Here is a 14,637-nt window from a genome sequence, read left to right as displayed (position 1 = left end):
GCCTCTTCCCGGACGCCACCCAGTCTTCCTGTGCCGTCTTTGCGAAGTGGTAGCGATGGCTGAGCAGCCAGACTTATCTCAAGAGTAAAGTGAGCAGTACCAGAAGTTACACAAAGGACACAATTGAATTGGTTCAAAAACACTGACTCAAGGTTTCTGAGCAAAAGAAAATACATTTATTTACACCATCATTTGCAAAACAGTTCACTAAAGTAAAGCATCAGAGAATCACAATCTTAATACACTACACACCCCCCAATAAATTATGGACAAGTTAAGCTCAAAATGAAGTGTAAGCAAAATGGCACTCCAGCAGTTTAAAAATGGAGGGAAAGTCAAGGTTGTTCACAATCAAGCAGCACCAACAAGTAGGCAGGGCAATCTAGAAAAGGCTTACTACAACTAGGATTCAAATCAATAGGCCTGGGCCAATGTTATTGGTTCAGAGTCTTTGCAGAGGATCACAGAGTTCAGAGTAGTTCGCGGTTAAGTCTTTGCCAAGAGTTCGAAACAAAGTTGGTCGGAAGAAAAGTTATTTAAAAGAGTAGAGCAGGACAAGCCCTCGGATTAGTAAAAGATTTCAAACTATTTTACCGCGGTCGGACGGAATGAATGACCGGATTTAAACCTTAGTAGAACAAGAATGCTGTAGCTGAGGCAGAAGTTCCTGGCAGATCCTGCAGGCTCACGGTTCCTGAAGCGACTGTCGGACTGACACGAAGAAGGAAGACTGGAGGGTCCTGCACTTCCCAGGGAAGAAACCAGCAGCAAAGCAACGAATAAAAAGGTGCGCTCTTTAAAACCCAAACAGGGCCCGGTCCTCCTGGCTATATGGTTCACTGCAACAATGCACAGCAAACTTGACGAGGGGAGGGAGGCCTTGCTTGGTATTTGGCGAACTAGTTGGTCCCACCAGCTCAGGGGAAGAAGATTCCTTGCAGATCTTCTCTGTCGTCTAAGTGTAGGAGATTTGGAACCGCAGCAGGGCTTCACCGGGAGGTTCAGTAGTTGCACGAGTCCTTTTCCTTCAGCTTCTCTCGATCCAGTGGCAGCTCTGCCTTCCAAGTCCCAGAGACCTGCTTTTTATGCAGTTTCCCCCCCATTCACACAGCCTGGCTGTCAATCCCACAGCAGGGTGGCTGTCCTGGCAGGACAGTCACCTAGCCAATCAAACAAAGGTGCGACTTGGGTCTCCAAGGAGACCCTGTGCAGGGGGCCTAAAACCGCTCCCTCACATCCGGTCTACCTAGACTCTCAGGCGCCTAAGGAGGGCTTCTGTGCAGAAGCCCGCCAAAGGATGGCGAACAAAGGACCAAACCTCGTTTGGCGCGCAGAGTAAAACACGAGAAAGACCTTTACAAAAAGAAATTGCGAATAAACCCAGCCGGAACCAAATAAAAGTAAATGGGCTCCAACGGATTAAAGTTTGAGGCTGCTCACATAGCCTAAAGCAGTACCAACGCTATTTTCATAGACCGCGGTGGGAAGAATATGGTAGATACCACTGCCACCAGCCAAATCTTAAAGAAAGGGGAACAAAATAATGTTCCATGAGAAACAGACAAAAGGGGATAACTATTAACCCTTTCTAGTACTCTATGGAAGATAGTTTGTACTGGGTCTGTGAATTTAAAAATAATAAAGTCAATGGCAACTTTACATGTTTCTGGGAGACAGTAGTCAGTCCCAGAAAATGGAGTTTAAAGTGGGAAGTCTGAAAAATACAAGCCTGTGTCACTGCAGTAAAGGTGCTGTGTGACACACAGTAAAAAGATGGTGCCTATGGAGTAGGTGAGGCTCCACAGCCTATGAACACAAAAATGTAAAACACATGTAAGAGTGGGGAAAAAAGGCTCACACTCTTACCAGATGAAAAAAATAAACCCTAGAAATCCAGCAAAGCCGCTGAGGGACTCAGTAGGTAAGCGAAATTAGCCATTCGGGAAAATTCTCACCAACATCGGGGGCCTTTCCTCCTTCTCATTTCTGCACAGCTCTGCGATGGGCTCGTGGTCTCGCATAGTTTCTGGATCCGACGGTCCATCTTCCATCAGTAACGCCACCAAAAAAGGGGAGTCAGCCCCTGTCGGCTCCCAGGACGCTCCAGCAACATCCTGCCTTTCCTCTCTCACTCCCGGAGAGATGCAATTGCTCCAACTGCAACGTTCAGACTTTGAACTTCCTGGGCTTCATTCACATACTCCTTCTGCAATGAGGTCTCTGTCCGTTCTCGCTTTCAAGTTTATACTGTTGACGCTGCCCTCGTGTAACATTAACACAATTTGTGAAAGCCCCCTTGGTACTCTTCATGCCTCCAGTGAGCTGCCTCGTTACAGTACTTGGCTGACTTCATATGGTCACTCAATATGCCTCTCATGCTCTCTTCGTCTCAGTAGGTCTATACTTGTCACATTCATGGGCTTACAGTAGCACATGCTTCTACTATCAAGGGTAGATGAAAAGTGGGACCATGAGGGTAGGGGCATATGTGCTGTGGTGGTGGGGGTATGTAGGTGTTTTCACAGCAGGGTGAGTGCCTCCCTATGAGGTACTACCACATATTACCACCCATAGGGGGAATAATGGGTAGCAGCCTCACCTCCCTAGCCTCATAGGAAAGGGCTCCCCGGCATGATCAGAGGCACTGTACACCTATTTTCTGCACAGGGTTGGTTTAACCAAGGGCTAAAAATTGTATACAGTCTACTTGTGGAGATACATGAGAAAGAAATCAGTTATGGTGGGATGTTTTTTTCTGGAGCGGTTGATCAAACCGGCCCAATTTATTGTTTTATTCTGGCTGTTGCAGAATCAACAGTCACCTTTGGAGGGAAAAGTCCATCTTAGTCCAAGAACAGATAGATTGATGCAGATACTGTGCATTGCATAAGTGGCCCATAGGAAAACAAGGGACTTGCGGTCAAGCATACTCACAAGCTAGGTGAAGGGCTACCCAACAGTTATATACAACAGATCCCTCGTAGTCCTACCCCAAATCCCAAACATTTGTGCCTTTTGAAGTCAGGAATACATGCATTATTCCATTTTACTAATTCAGAACCGAAGTAGGGATGGGTTTCCATGTGCTGTATACATACCTAGCCCCATCTAGATCAACCCTGTGCACATTATACAGTCCTCCATCACATTGTGCCAGAATTACCCATTGGCATTCCTCCAAGCATCCTTTACGATCACTCTCTTCATTGCTATGTAAACTGTTTTATACAGGATGCTTTTCTGTTTCTGCATTCTACCAGTCACGAAAGCCAATGAGTCAAAAGTATAAATAAAATCCAATCTGTTCATTTCTCATACATATACATGGTTACAGTGACCAGCAGAAAGCATATCACAAGCACATATAAAGCTTGGCTGGGAATTACCAGGTTACTCACCGTAGTGACCACCTTACTCCTAGTCCATAGTCCCCTTTCCTCCATACTTGTGGGACATCTCTCCGTCCTGTGGGACGGGACCGGAGCACTTTGTAAAAAGCATCCAAATTTTTCCAAAAATGTGTCCTTCCTCTCTTTCCTGCATCGCCCCTCAGGCCTTTTCTTTGCCAGGTCAGAGACCCATTAGCAATGCAGAGGAACCTTATTAGAGGGGACGGCGGGCGGGCGTATGGACGAAAGGGGACTATGGACTAGGAGTAAGGTGGTCACTACGGTGAGTAACCTGGTAATACTCCTACGTCCCGTCCCCTTTCCTCCATACTTGTGGGAGATTCCCAAGCACTCCTTAAAGGAACTACGGGTGGATAGAAATACTGAAAAAGGTTCTTCAGCACAGCCCTACCAAACTGAGCATCAGCTCTAGAACTCATATCGAGGCAGTAATGCTTACAGAAAGCAGATGGAGAGGCCCAAGTAGCTGCCCTAGCGATGGACTCCCAGGGAACATACTTCTGGAAAGCAACCGCAGCTCCCTTGCCCTGCACCAGGTGTGCATGAATACCTTCAGGAGGTTTCAGCTTTTGGACAGTGAAAGACTCCGTTATACAGGCAGCAATCCACCTAGAAATAGTTGCCTTAGATGCCTGTTTGCCTTGAGGGTTGCCAAAAGTCACAAAAACTTGAGAAGAACTTCTAAGCTCGGAAGTCCTATCCAGGTAGAACTTAAGAGCTCTTCGACATCAAGACAGTGTAGAACCCCCTCCGCCTCAGAGGCGGGGTTCGGAAAAAAGACCGGTAGGGAGATCGATTGATTCAAATGGAATTCGGTCACTATCTTCCACAGAAAAGCCAGATTAGTTCGAAGGACTACCTTGTCCTTGTGAAAGACCAAGAAAGGATGCTCCACCGACAATGCCTGGAGCTCACTCACTCTCCTTGCCGATGTGATGGCGACCAAAAAGGACACTTTCCAAGACAATTACTTGAGGTCCACAGTAGCCATCGGCTCAAAGGGTTTATGGCACAGCGCCATCAGGAGAACATTCAGATCCCATGGCGGGTGCGGATTACGAACTGGAGGGTAAAGGCGTGTTAAACCAGCGAAATGCCTCTTTACCACTGGGTTAGCCAGAGAGTACGGATACTGATCCGTAGAAAGATAAGCAGAGACCGCTGAAAGGTAAGTCCTGCATGACAGAACATGAACCCCCTGACTCTGCTAGGGAGGAAACGACGGACAACACCATGTCAACCGTGGCCCTCCTTGGATCCAATTTCTTCTCTAGACACCAATGACAGAACCTGAGCCATTTACTCTTGTACTGAGACCTGGTCGAGGGTTTTCTAGCTGCCTGGATAATACGCATGTTATCCGCAGACAAATTCAGATGCTCTAAAGACCTGAACTCAGGCACCAAGCCGCCAAGCTGAGCGATTGTGGGGAAGGGTGCCACAGCTGCTGTTCCCCCTGTTGGAGAAGATCAGGAGTTACTGGTAACCTGATCGGCGGATAAACCGACAGGTGTTGGAGTTCTGAGAACCAAAACCTGGCCGGCCACCACGGGGCTATCAGTAGAAGAGAACAATTCACTGAGTTCTTCAACTTCCAAATTGCCCGGTGAACCAGAGGCAGAGGCGGGAAGGCGTAAACTCTCATGTTGTGCCATGGAATCTCTAGAGCATCCCCCAGAGAGGAGACTCCCAGCCCCCCTCTGGAGGCATACAGAGGAAGCTTCGTGTTCGCCGCCATCGCGAAGAGGTCCACCTACGGTGTGCCCCAGCGCGAGAAAATCCCTGAGGGGACCTCCGCCTTCAACTCCCACTCGTAGCTGACCACTGTCCGCCGGCTGAGGGCATCTGCTGTGACATTCAGCTGGCCCGGGATGTGCACTGCAAGCAGCCAGACACCATGAAGCACGGCCCACTCCCAAATCTGGATGGACAGGTCCACGAGGGGGGAAGACTTCGTTACCCCCTGCTTGTTGATGTAATACATTGACACCACATTGTCCGTTCTTATGAGGACCACTTTGTTGACAATGACCGGTCTGAACGCCTTGAACGCCAAGAAAATCGCCAGAAGCTCCAAATGGTTTATGTGCAGGAGCTTGCCCTGAGGTGACCAGAGGTCCGAAACCTGAAGGAGATCTAACGTCGCACCCCACCCTAGGAGGGAGGAGTCCGTCGTGATCGTCACCATAGGGACTGGGTCCTGAAACCCCGCGCCCACAGGCAGATTGCTGAGAGATGACCACCAGTCCAGGTCCACTCTCATGGAATCCGGAATCATTATCCGCATGGAGTCTGGGTCCACTGCCTGACACCATGAATTCCGAAAGGGCCCTCTGGGTCCGTCTCATTTTGAGACGAGTAAGAGGAAGAGCCAGCACACAGGAGGCCATGAGGCCCAGAAGCCTCTGGAACCACGAGGCCGACATACTCTCCGACTGCGCAAACATCTGACACGTGGCCAACAGATCTGCGATTCTGTCCCCGGTCAGGTATACTCTGCAGTCGATCGTGTTCCAACGAAAACCCAGAAAAATCAGGTCCTGAGAGACCGTCATGGAGGATTTCTGCTAGTTCACCGACAGCCCAAGACGGAACAGGAGCTGAAGGAGAGAGTGGAGGTTGCCCGCTGCCGCCAGCGGACAAGGGCTGCGTAGAAGCCAATCATCCAAATAAGGATACACATGGATACCCTGAAGACGAAGATAGGCCGCAATCACCGACATCTTCGTGAAGACACGCAGCGCCGAGCTGAGGCCAAAAGGAAGCACCCGAAACTGGAAGTGCTCCTCTCCCAATGAGAAACGGAGGTACCTCCTGTGTGGAGCCCAAATCAGGATATGCATGTACGCATCCTGAAGGTCCACCACGCTGAGCCAATCGCCCGCCTACGACGAGGGGCGAATCTGGCCGGGCGTGATCTTTTTGAATTGTCTTGGGGTAAGGAAAGATTGAACTGGGAAAGGTTAAGGATGGTGCGCAGGCCAGCCTGGTTGGGTTTGGGCACCGTAAACAGCCGTGAGTAGAAGCCCTCCCCTCGCTCCCCAAGGGGAATGGGTTCCACAGCTCTGAGGAGCAGAAGTTTCTGAACCTCGGCCTTGAGGGAGGGTGAGCCCGACAGCTGAAAAGGAGGGTTGAGGGGTGGGGTAGGGGGTAAAGGTAAGCGGAAGCCCGCCTGAGCGCCTGACAAGACCCATATGTCTTCTGTGATGGTCTGCCACGCCTCCCAATGAGACGCAATGCGTCCTCCCACCGGGGTCTCGTACGAGCACGGAAAAACCTCATTTGGCAGGTACAACCTGAACCTGATAAGGAAGCTGAGGAGCGGGAGAAATACTGCATACGCTGTTGTCTACGGCGGTTATTCCCCGCAGGAGTATCCACTCTGCGATTCTTACGATCGAGGAATCCCCTAAAACCAGAGGAAGGTCGCCCTTGCGACAACTGCCTTTGAGCCTTGAAGGGAGGTTTAACCAGAACAGACAATGATTTAGCCGTCTGAGTGCTATCCTTGGTTTTGGTGAGCTCTACATCAGTAGACGAATGAAAAAGCTCCTTACCATCGAATGGAAGGTCCAATACTTTGTCTTGCACTTCCTTTGAAAACTTGGTGTCATGCAAACACGCTTGCCTCGAGGTATCAACCCCGAGCATCATGCCCCGAGCCGAGGTGAGTGCGTCTGGCCCCGATCGAGCGGAGAATAGGACTGGGGGGCGGTGCACGGGGCGGAGCCAAGGTGGGCGGGGTTACGGCCGTGTGCCGGGCCCCGCGCAGGAAAGAGGAAGGACACATTTTTGGAAAAATGTGGATGCTCCAGTCCCGTCCCACAGGACGGAGAGATGTCCCACAAGTATGGAGGAAAGGGGACGGGATGTAGGAGTATCCTCAAAAAAGTCCTTACCCTGGTTCACAGAAAACAAAGAAAAAAAAAACACACTTCATTGCCACAGCAGTACGGCTTATATTACAGCAACAAGCGGAGGGAATCAAATAACCAAGGAAAAAAGTGAACAAAACCGGTGGGAGGCCGGTAACAGCACAGTAAAGCATGCAAGGAATCAAAGCAGGGACAATCAAGAGATGAACAGGGATTGACACAGGATGGGTACCAATCAGAAGATTTAGAGGATAGAAAGGGCAATCAGGAACATTGAAAAGTACTAGCGAACTCAAGGTACTGACATCCGGACTACCAATCTGAGGCAGGAGAAGGAGTCAGAGAGAAAGCTGTGTTACTGAGATCTATTACTCAGACTCTGGCACAGACAAGATTAAGGAAAGCAATGAGCTTGCTGAGGATTATACACTAGACACTCGCTGAGACCAGGACTAAAGGCAATACGAGTGGGACAAGTTTAAGAGGGGATGCGGACCCCCTCTCAGCCTGGAGCCATTCATACTCCAGAGTGGGGAAGGTTCTAGTTGCAATGGCCCCAGCTCTTTTCCCCATCCCAAGTGCCTATAGGCATCTCACCAGTACCACTGTGGATCACCCCATACGTCCTGAACACAATGCAGGCCATATCTGGTTTTCTTTTACACAGTGAACACATGGCTCCAAGGTCTGGGAAGACTGTTCACAAGACAACAACCCACCAGAGCATCTCAGCAAAAGACTCCTGTCAAAGTGTTGTGGCCAGCAGGAAGTGGCAGAACTTTTTAACCAAAGAGCAGAAAGCCTGCACAACCGCTAGGGACACCATGAACAACTCTGAAGCTCCAGCGTGTGCCACACTCCACAACTGCAACCGAGCATCCCGATATAAGACAACATTAAACTTGCTAGGAAGCAGCTTCCAGAAAAGACGAATATTTACCCAAGACTTTGCTGCAACATAGCCCCCAAACACGAACCAGAATACTTCAGTTCAAGCTGCAATTGTTCCAGCACAACAAAGGTGTGGGGCCTAGCCCCTTTTTATGTATTTTGACCATTATAACACCTCTCGGGTGGGGAAGTTGGGGAGGGATGGGAGGAGGAGTAGAAGGAGGAGAGTGAGGGGGAGAATAAGGAAGGGATATAAAACACAAAGACATGGGCTGTTTTGGTGATGTCAGAGGAGAAGGCAACCAGAAGGCAGAAGGATGGTTGACTGGAGTGTGGAAGCATTTGAGAAAAAGTGAGCCATTGGTTGGTGAGTGCAAGTGGGACTGTGTGATGTGTGTGTGTAAGGTGGGTGATTGAGAAGATTAGAGAACATATAGAGTTAATACCGATGATGAAAGGAGTGAAAGTTGTGTCTGAGCAGTGGGTGAGGTGGAGAAGTTGTGGTGAGGAGAGTAGTAGTGGTGTTGAGAAGAGTAGCAGTGGGGTGGAGAAGATGTAGCAGTTGTTGGGAGGAGCAAAAGTGGTGGGCATGGCGAGTGTAGTAGTGGAGTGGGGAGAAAAGTAGTGTTAACAAGAGCAGATATTAGCAGTTTTGAGGAGGGTGGTATGTAGTAAGATCAGAGGGTGGAGGTAGAGAAGAGGGAGGATCAGCGGGATGAAAAGTAAGGGAGAGAGAGACAGTGGGTGAAGTAATAGGGAGGCGCGTTTGAGGAGGAAAGGTAGAGTGACAGTGAGGGAATATCAGGTTGGGAAGGACAAAGACAGAGTGGTTCTTGATCAGACAGATAAGGCGATTGCCTTCAGGCCCTCACTACTTACAAAGCAGAAATTAAGAAAGGGTGTCAATAAGCACTAGAAAACTTACCTGCGAGTAGGGACGCCTTAGTTAGGGAGGAAACTGCTCATTATTGATGAAATGGATGGCCCTTAGTGCCCTGCCGAAAAAATGAAAACCCTTAAACCATCTCTGGGAGGCATATTAGATCTCAGGCCATAGCTGGAGCCAGAGACCAACATATTAGGGCCAAAAGAATGTGGATGACTGTATGTGGCCCAGGAGTGTGACCCAGAGGCTAGTGGTTGAAAATATAGCTTGACAAAAGCCCCAAGTAACAAATGGTGGGGAGAAATGCTTTCTCGTAGGTGTGCGTTTCAAGTAATTCTCCAAGCAAGGGGGACAGGTTATACCTGCTGCTAAATATTGCCAAGAAACCAGCAGGGTGATAAAGCCCTGGAATTTACAAAAAGCAAGCAGTGCACTAGAACCTTAAGACTGAGGCTGCGCCAAGATGCAAACTAGCAGTATATGCCAAAAACGATATAGTATCCCAGAGATTCCAAGAAGGAAAAACAGTGATTTCTAACTAGCTCTTGGCAACCTTTTAGTTGATCATCCTGACCATTTTAGTTTGTGTGTATTCCTGAAGACAAAGGAGATATAGGGCCGAGCATGTTTTAGAACAGCTGTCCCTTTTGAATTTTATTCAAACCCACAGGCCCCATTAGCACTGCTCCAACACAGTGTATGAATAGAGGGGCTGCATTTCATTTCTGGCGTGTGTGTTCTGTTGATCCTTTGTGCAGTATCATACATTTTCTTCAAAATTGTCTTTTTCTGAAAGGTCTACCACCATTGAGTTAACAGTGACCAAAACCAGTATTAAAAATGTTTTTTTGTTTTCAAAGCTCACTTTCACCAAAGTACTCCCAATGAATGCCTATGTAAAAGAACATACTGTTTAATACTGATGTTGAAAAAGCTATAAAATGCTATTTCACATAACATTGAACGCAATAATTAACATTACCCGTATAAGTTAATGAAACATCACTAATAACTGGAGAACTGAATTCCACTTGTGAATTGTTTTAAAAGTACGTACTCTGGAGGTCGTGTATCTGGCCCAAGATCTCGATGAAGAGATATGCGGTCACTAGCGAAAACATTAAAGCAATGTTTTGCTTCTCCAAGCTCTTGTTCCTTCTTTTCTTCTGGGTTTAATTTATCAGTTTGGAATGATCGACCAGAGGCTCCAGGAGCATTTGGGTCTTGGCTGGGACGATCCAAGTATGTCTTCAGCTCTGCTGCTGTATAGTATCCAGGCAAACAGATTTTTTTCAAATCTTGGCGAGGTTGTTTGACAGGTGCATTAATCTGCATTATTTGTATTGGTTTATGATCATTGTTCACATCATACATATCCGGGGCCGCACTCGGATCAATTTCAGAAAATTCATCGGCATCATCCACAAAATTGTGATCAAATACTGCTCTTTGCAATAAAAACAAACAGGTTAAGAAAACAAGAATAACTGTCCCGAACTGCCAGTGGAAAAAACGTCTTTTGAAGATGAGCCTTAGTAAGTTAGCCATGTTTGCATAAATAGCTGATGAGACCAAACCTGGCAGAGTTGTATCTTCTGACCGTTGGTGCCTGTTTTAAAAACGTGCCTGAAAAAGAAAAATCACAGGTCATTCAAATCTTTTGACAAAACTTTTAAATCTAAAACTCAACCATAAAACTCAAATTGCAGTACTACTTTTAATCGGGGTAATCACCATAGAAGAATAGGTTCCTTATGTTTTGTGGATTTCTAGATCTTGAATTTAAAAACAAAACTTACTATTAGATCAGTACATTTCAGTACAAAGCTAGCACAAATGTTGACTAAAAAAGGTTTGTAGGTCCTTCTGATCTACTGTCTTGCATGTCTTCACCGCCGTTCTTACAGTTTTTATGCTTTTAGATGAAAATCTCAGATGTAGCTATGAGCCAGAAATGCATGCGAGTACATTTAAAACATGAAGGATGTTGGGGTCAATTGTGTTAGCTCAGGTAGCTTGCTGGTTTAAGTGGGCATTCACCGACATTTCCACTGATCTAAAGTGGACTGAGCGTTCCTCCAATATTGAGCCCCAGGGATACTTTGGAATTTGAATGTGCTTTCTGCTCTGATCATCTGCCACTTTTCACAAGCTATGTCAGTTGCCGTGTGGCCATAATGAAGCGTAATTAAAAACCAGAGCTTGGCTCGAGGGAAATCCCCCCCCCCCACACTGTGCCCAAAAAATGAGACGACCAGAAATGTGACAAGTTACTGCTTTTATTAATTCAAAGCAAGGGCTAGGCAGACAGAGGTCTGCAGCGTCCAAATACACTCTCAATTCATTACAGGCTGGTAGCAAGGTTTTGTTCCACTGTTACATCACAATCAAAAAGTTACATTTCTGGACCTTGGGTGAACAGTATAGCCAGGCGTACATCCTATAGGGCAAAGACAATATGATTGGCCTAGCACCACCCACAGGAAGCCAATGTGAGCCTTCTCAACTTGGGAAATTTACCATGATGTGAGGATACTAAAGGGTGGAGAGAATGGCTTCAGGGTTCCACCTGTTTCCCCACCAACGTTACCACCTGTCTTGACTCCTCTGGCCCTGAGCAAGGACATTCCAGCCTCTAGCTTCATGCCGTATCACATTTTTGTATCTTCTGTCTGATGGGAACAACAGTTTATGCCTGCCTCAGATGAATGGACCTTCTTCTCCAGGGTTAGATCACGTGTGTAGGGACCACAGAATTGAACGCTCTGCTCTGTAGTTATAAAGAATATCAGCTCCCAATCCTTGCAGGTGTTCTATCTTTTCTGTTGATTTGAAAACCTCTCTCCCAGTGTCCATGACAAGGTTGGGCACAGTGACTGCACTGCCAGCTCTGCTTTGGGTTTCTAGGGAAATCAGCATGTGAGGCCTTTCCCTGTGTTTTGGGCCTTTCCAATGTCTTTCATTCATTTCAAATGCAGCTGTGGCTTCCATCTTGATTTTCATTGCATTAGGTTTCTGCAAGAAGTTCAGGTGTGTTCTTTTACACCTGGCTAATGCCTCGACATGTGTGTTAAGCCATGTCGCCTCTTCATGATTACTTGGGTGATGTCATCCAGTTATGATCTGTGGGGCTGATTCATTGGGTGGCATCTGTCATCTTGGGGGTATGCTGGGGTGGGAGCTTTTGGCATCCTCAACAACAATGTTCACAGTTTCAGGGAATTACTCCCTTCCGAGTTTTCTCTCCAGCAAAATAAAAGTTCAAAAGAATAACCAAATTATTTGTAGCCCAAGAGGATAACCACCTCTTCTTGGTGTTGCAATTCACTCCGGGGGGGAAAAATTACTCCTTTCCCCAGGTCGTTTCCACATTCAATGCAGCTAAAAATCCTTTGGGCATGAATCTTCCTTCGGATTCTCTGACACACAAAACACCTGGTATAATCTCCTGCCAGGACAATATCTCTACGGGTAGGATTCTTCCTTGAGACAGTATACTTCAACTATTGCACTTATGGGTGCGAGTCCCAGACCTGTACAACACCTAGTATACTCTCCTGACAGGTTGCAATTGCACTCTTCACTCTTGCTGTCATTCTCATGTACTCTCCTGCCAGGACAACCTCTCTTTCACCATATCCAATCATGGGTGCAGGTCTCAGACTCAACACTTGGTTTTCCCAAATTCACTTTTGTTCACTTGGTGGTTTTCACAACATCTCAGCACCCTTGTTTACTGCCTCTGAACGGGGCCACCCCTTCTGGGTTTCTTTGCGGTCCAACCCCGCAAAGCACCCAGAGATTCCTTCCTTCTTTCTCTGGCTCCCCAGTATTATTCACCAGCTCTGGCGTCCTCCAACACTTGCCAGTCCTCTCCTCGCTTTGGTGTATGTGGCTGAGCTTTTTCCATTCCGTGTCTGCTATCAGCGGGCTACTCGGTCTCCTGTCCCTTCTTTGCTCATGTGTCCACCTGGCAGCTCTGGTCTACCGGCAATCACTAGCCAGTCAGGTCTCTCTCCAGTTCTGTACAGCTTCATCTTTAAACTCCCATGGTAATGAAGGAAGATGTAGACAATTGGATTCCTCCAACAGCTAGACTATTGACTTTGGTCTAGCGGAGTAATCTTCATTTTGGGTGCTCTCTGCCTCGTGTCAGTCTCTGTTACTGATAACACTGCATGGTGTTTGAGATCTCTCTGACTAAGTTTTAAGGAGCATTGAGGATTACTGCCACAAGGGCCTCAGGTACTGAAGGGATATCCCTAAAAGGAAATGGGGGATACCATGACTCACCAAATGACGTTGCTTCACCCCCTGAGGGTCACCTCCCCCAAGGTTAGGATCAGGTAGCAGATGCAATCCCCTGGCCACATGAGGAGAGGCTACATCTGGGGAAGGGGTGGTGACATTGGATTGATCACAATACCCACAGCTCTTCTTGTCTGTAAATGTACGCTTAAGGGCCATCATAATGACCAGCATAAGATGGCACTTGATGTCCATTGCTTAATTGATGCAATATTATTCAAAAACCTGAAACAAAATACACATTACAAAAATATTTGGGGCAACAGCTTTGTTGCAACTAACTTTAGCATGTGTGAGCACATAACCTCCCCTTTTCTAAGCAGCTGTAGAGATAAACCAGAATAACACCACTTCCTGTCTACTTGATCTAATGCATTCTACCCAAAACAAGCGATGACAAACAAATTACCTAAATGCAGCACTGCAAGCTTCCTATAAGTTACTTATGAAAATATATCCCTGTACACAAGCATTTTTACATCAGCGGACCTGGAAGGCAGTGGAAAACTGCATCAGGAGGCATGGCAAAAGAATGTGGAAGTGTTTTAACTGCTTATATGCTAATGAATTACCATACAAATGCTGGTTTACAAGTTTCATATGGTTGCAGTAGAGGCTATTGATTTGAAACTGTTTTCATTACACTTCTTAAGCAGTTGATATTTTACTTTGGTGGGAGACTTGTTTGTATAACCCTTAGTCCTCGAGATGATACGATACTGAACCAGAGAGCTAAGCCGATGCACATAACTACAGTATCCCAAGTCAAACAAGTTGAAGATGCATTGGATTTCACCCAGACTGCTGCTTTGCAGAACATATGAGGGCTTGATTTTTGGACCATGGAAAGAACAATAACCCCCAACGGAAAACACCATGAAACATTTCAAAGGATATGTGAATGAAGAGGATCCAAATGAAATGGGTTTTGGAAACATGATTGAAAGTCGAGATCCATTCATTTCTTTTATGATCAACAAATTTAGTAGACCGATGTTTATCTGTCACTCATTTATAATAGTTCACATCTGACCAAAGGTTCTAAAGGCCAAAAAGGCACATTTTAGGAACAAGATAATGATGTGTTATTTATATAGTGTATTAATCCAAAGCGCTTTACAGGGCACATATTTACATACAATATCACCCAACCGAAATTGGTACTCATTTATCGGCCTTGGAAGGATGAAAGGCTGAGTTGGCCTTGTCGGGATTCGAACCTGCAACCGGCAGATCACGCTCAGATCGCAGCAGCGAGCACTCAACC

At 46.9% G+C, this 14,637-nt stretch overlaps 1 protein-coding gene across 9 annotated transcripts in view; it reads right to left on the bottom strand.

Moving 5' to 3' along the window:
- Positions 1-14,637, bottom strand: part of GALNT3 (polypeptide N-acetylgalactosaminyltransferase 3) — a 684,564-nt gene that overhangs the window by 396,625 nt on the left and 273,302 nt on the right. For all 9 annotated transcript variants that reach the window (XM_069616285.1, XM_069616286.1, XM_069616289.1 and 6 more), the window contains one exon: positions 10,120-10,688. In XM_069616285.1, the coding sequence (XP_069472386.1) occupies positions 10,120-10,610 (491 nt within the window). In that variant the 5' untranslated portion in view covers positions 10,611-10,688. The remainder of the gene's footprint in view (positions 1-10,119; positions 10,689-14,637) is intronic.

The sequence above is a fragment of the Ambystoma mexicanum genome, chromosome 9 (assembly GCF_040938575.1).
Source record: "Ambystoma mexicanum isolate Mex_15411 chromosome 9, UKY_AmexF1_1, whole genome shotgun sequence".
Classification (NCBI taxonomy): domain Eukaryota; kingdom Metazoa; phylum Chordata; class Amphibia; order Caudata; family Ambystomatidae; genus Ambystoma; species Ambystoma mexicanum.
Note: the sequence above shows the minus strand (reverse complement) of the source record. Positions and strands in the feature narration are given on the sequence as shown.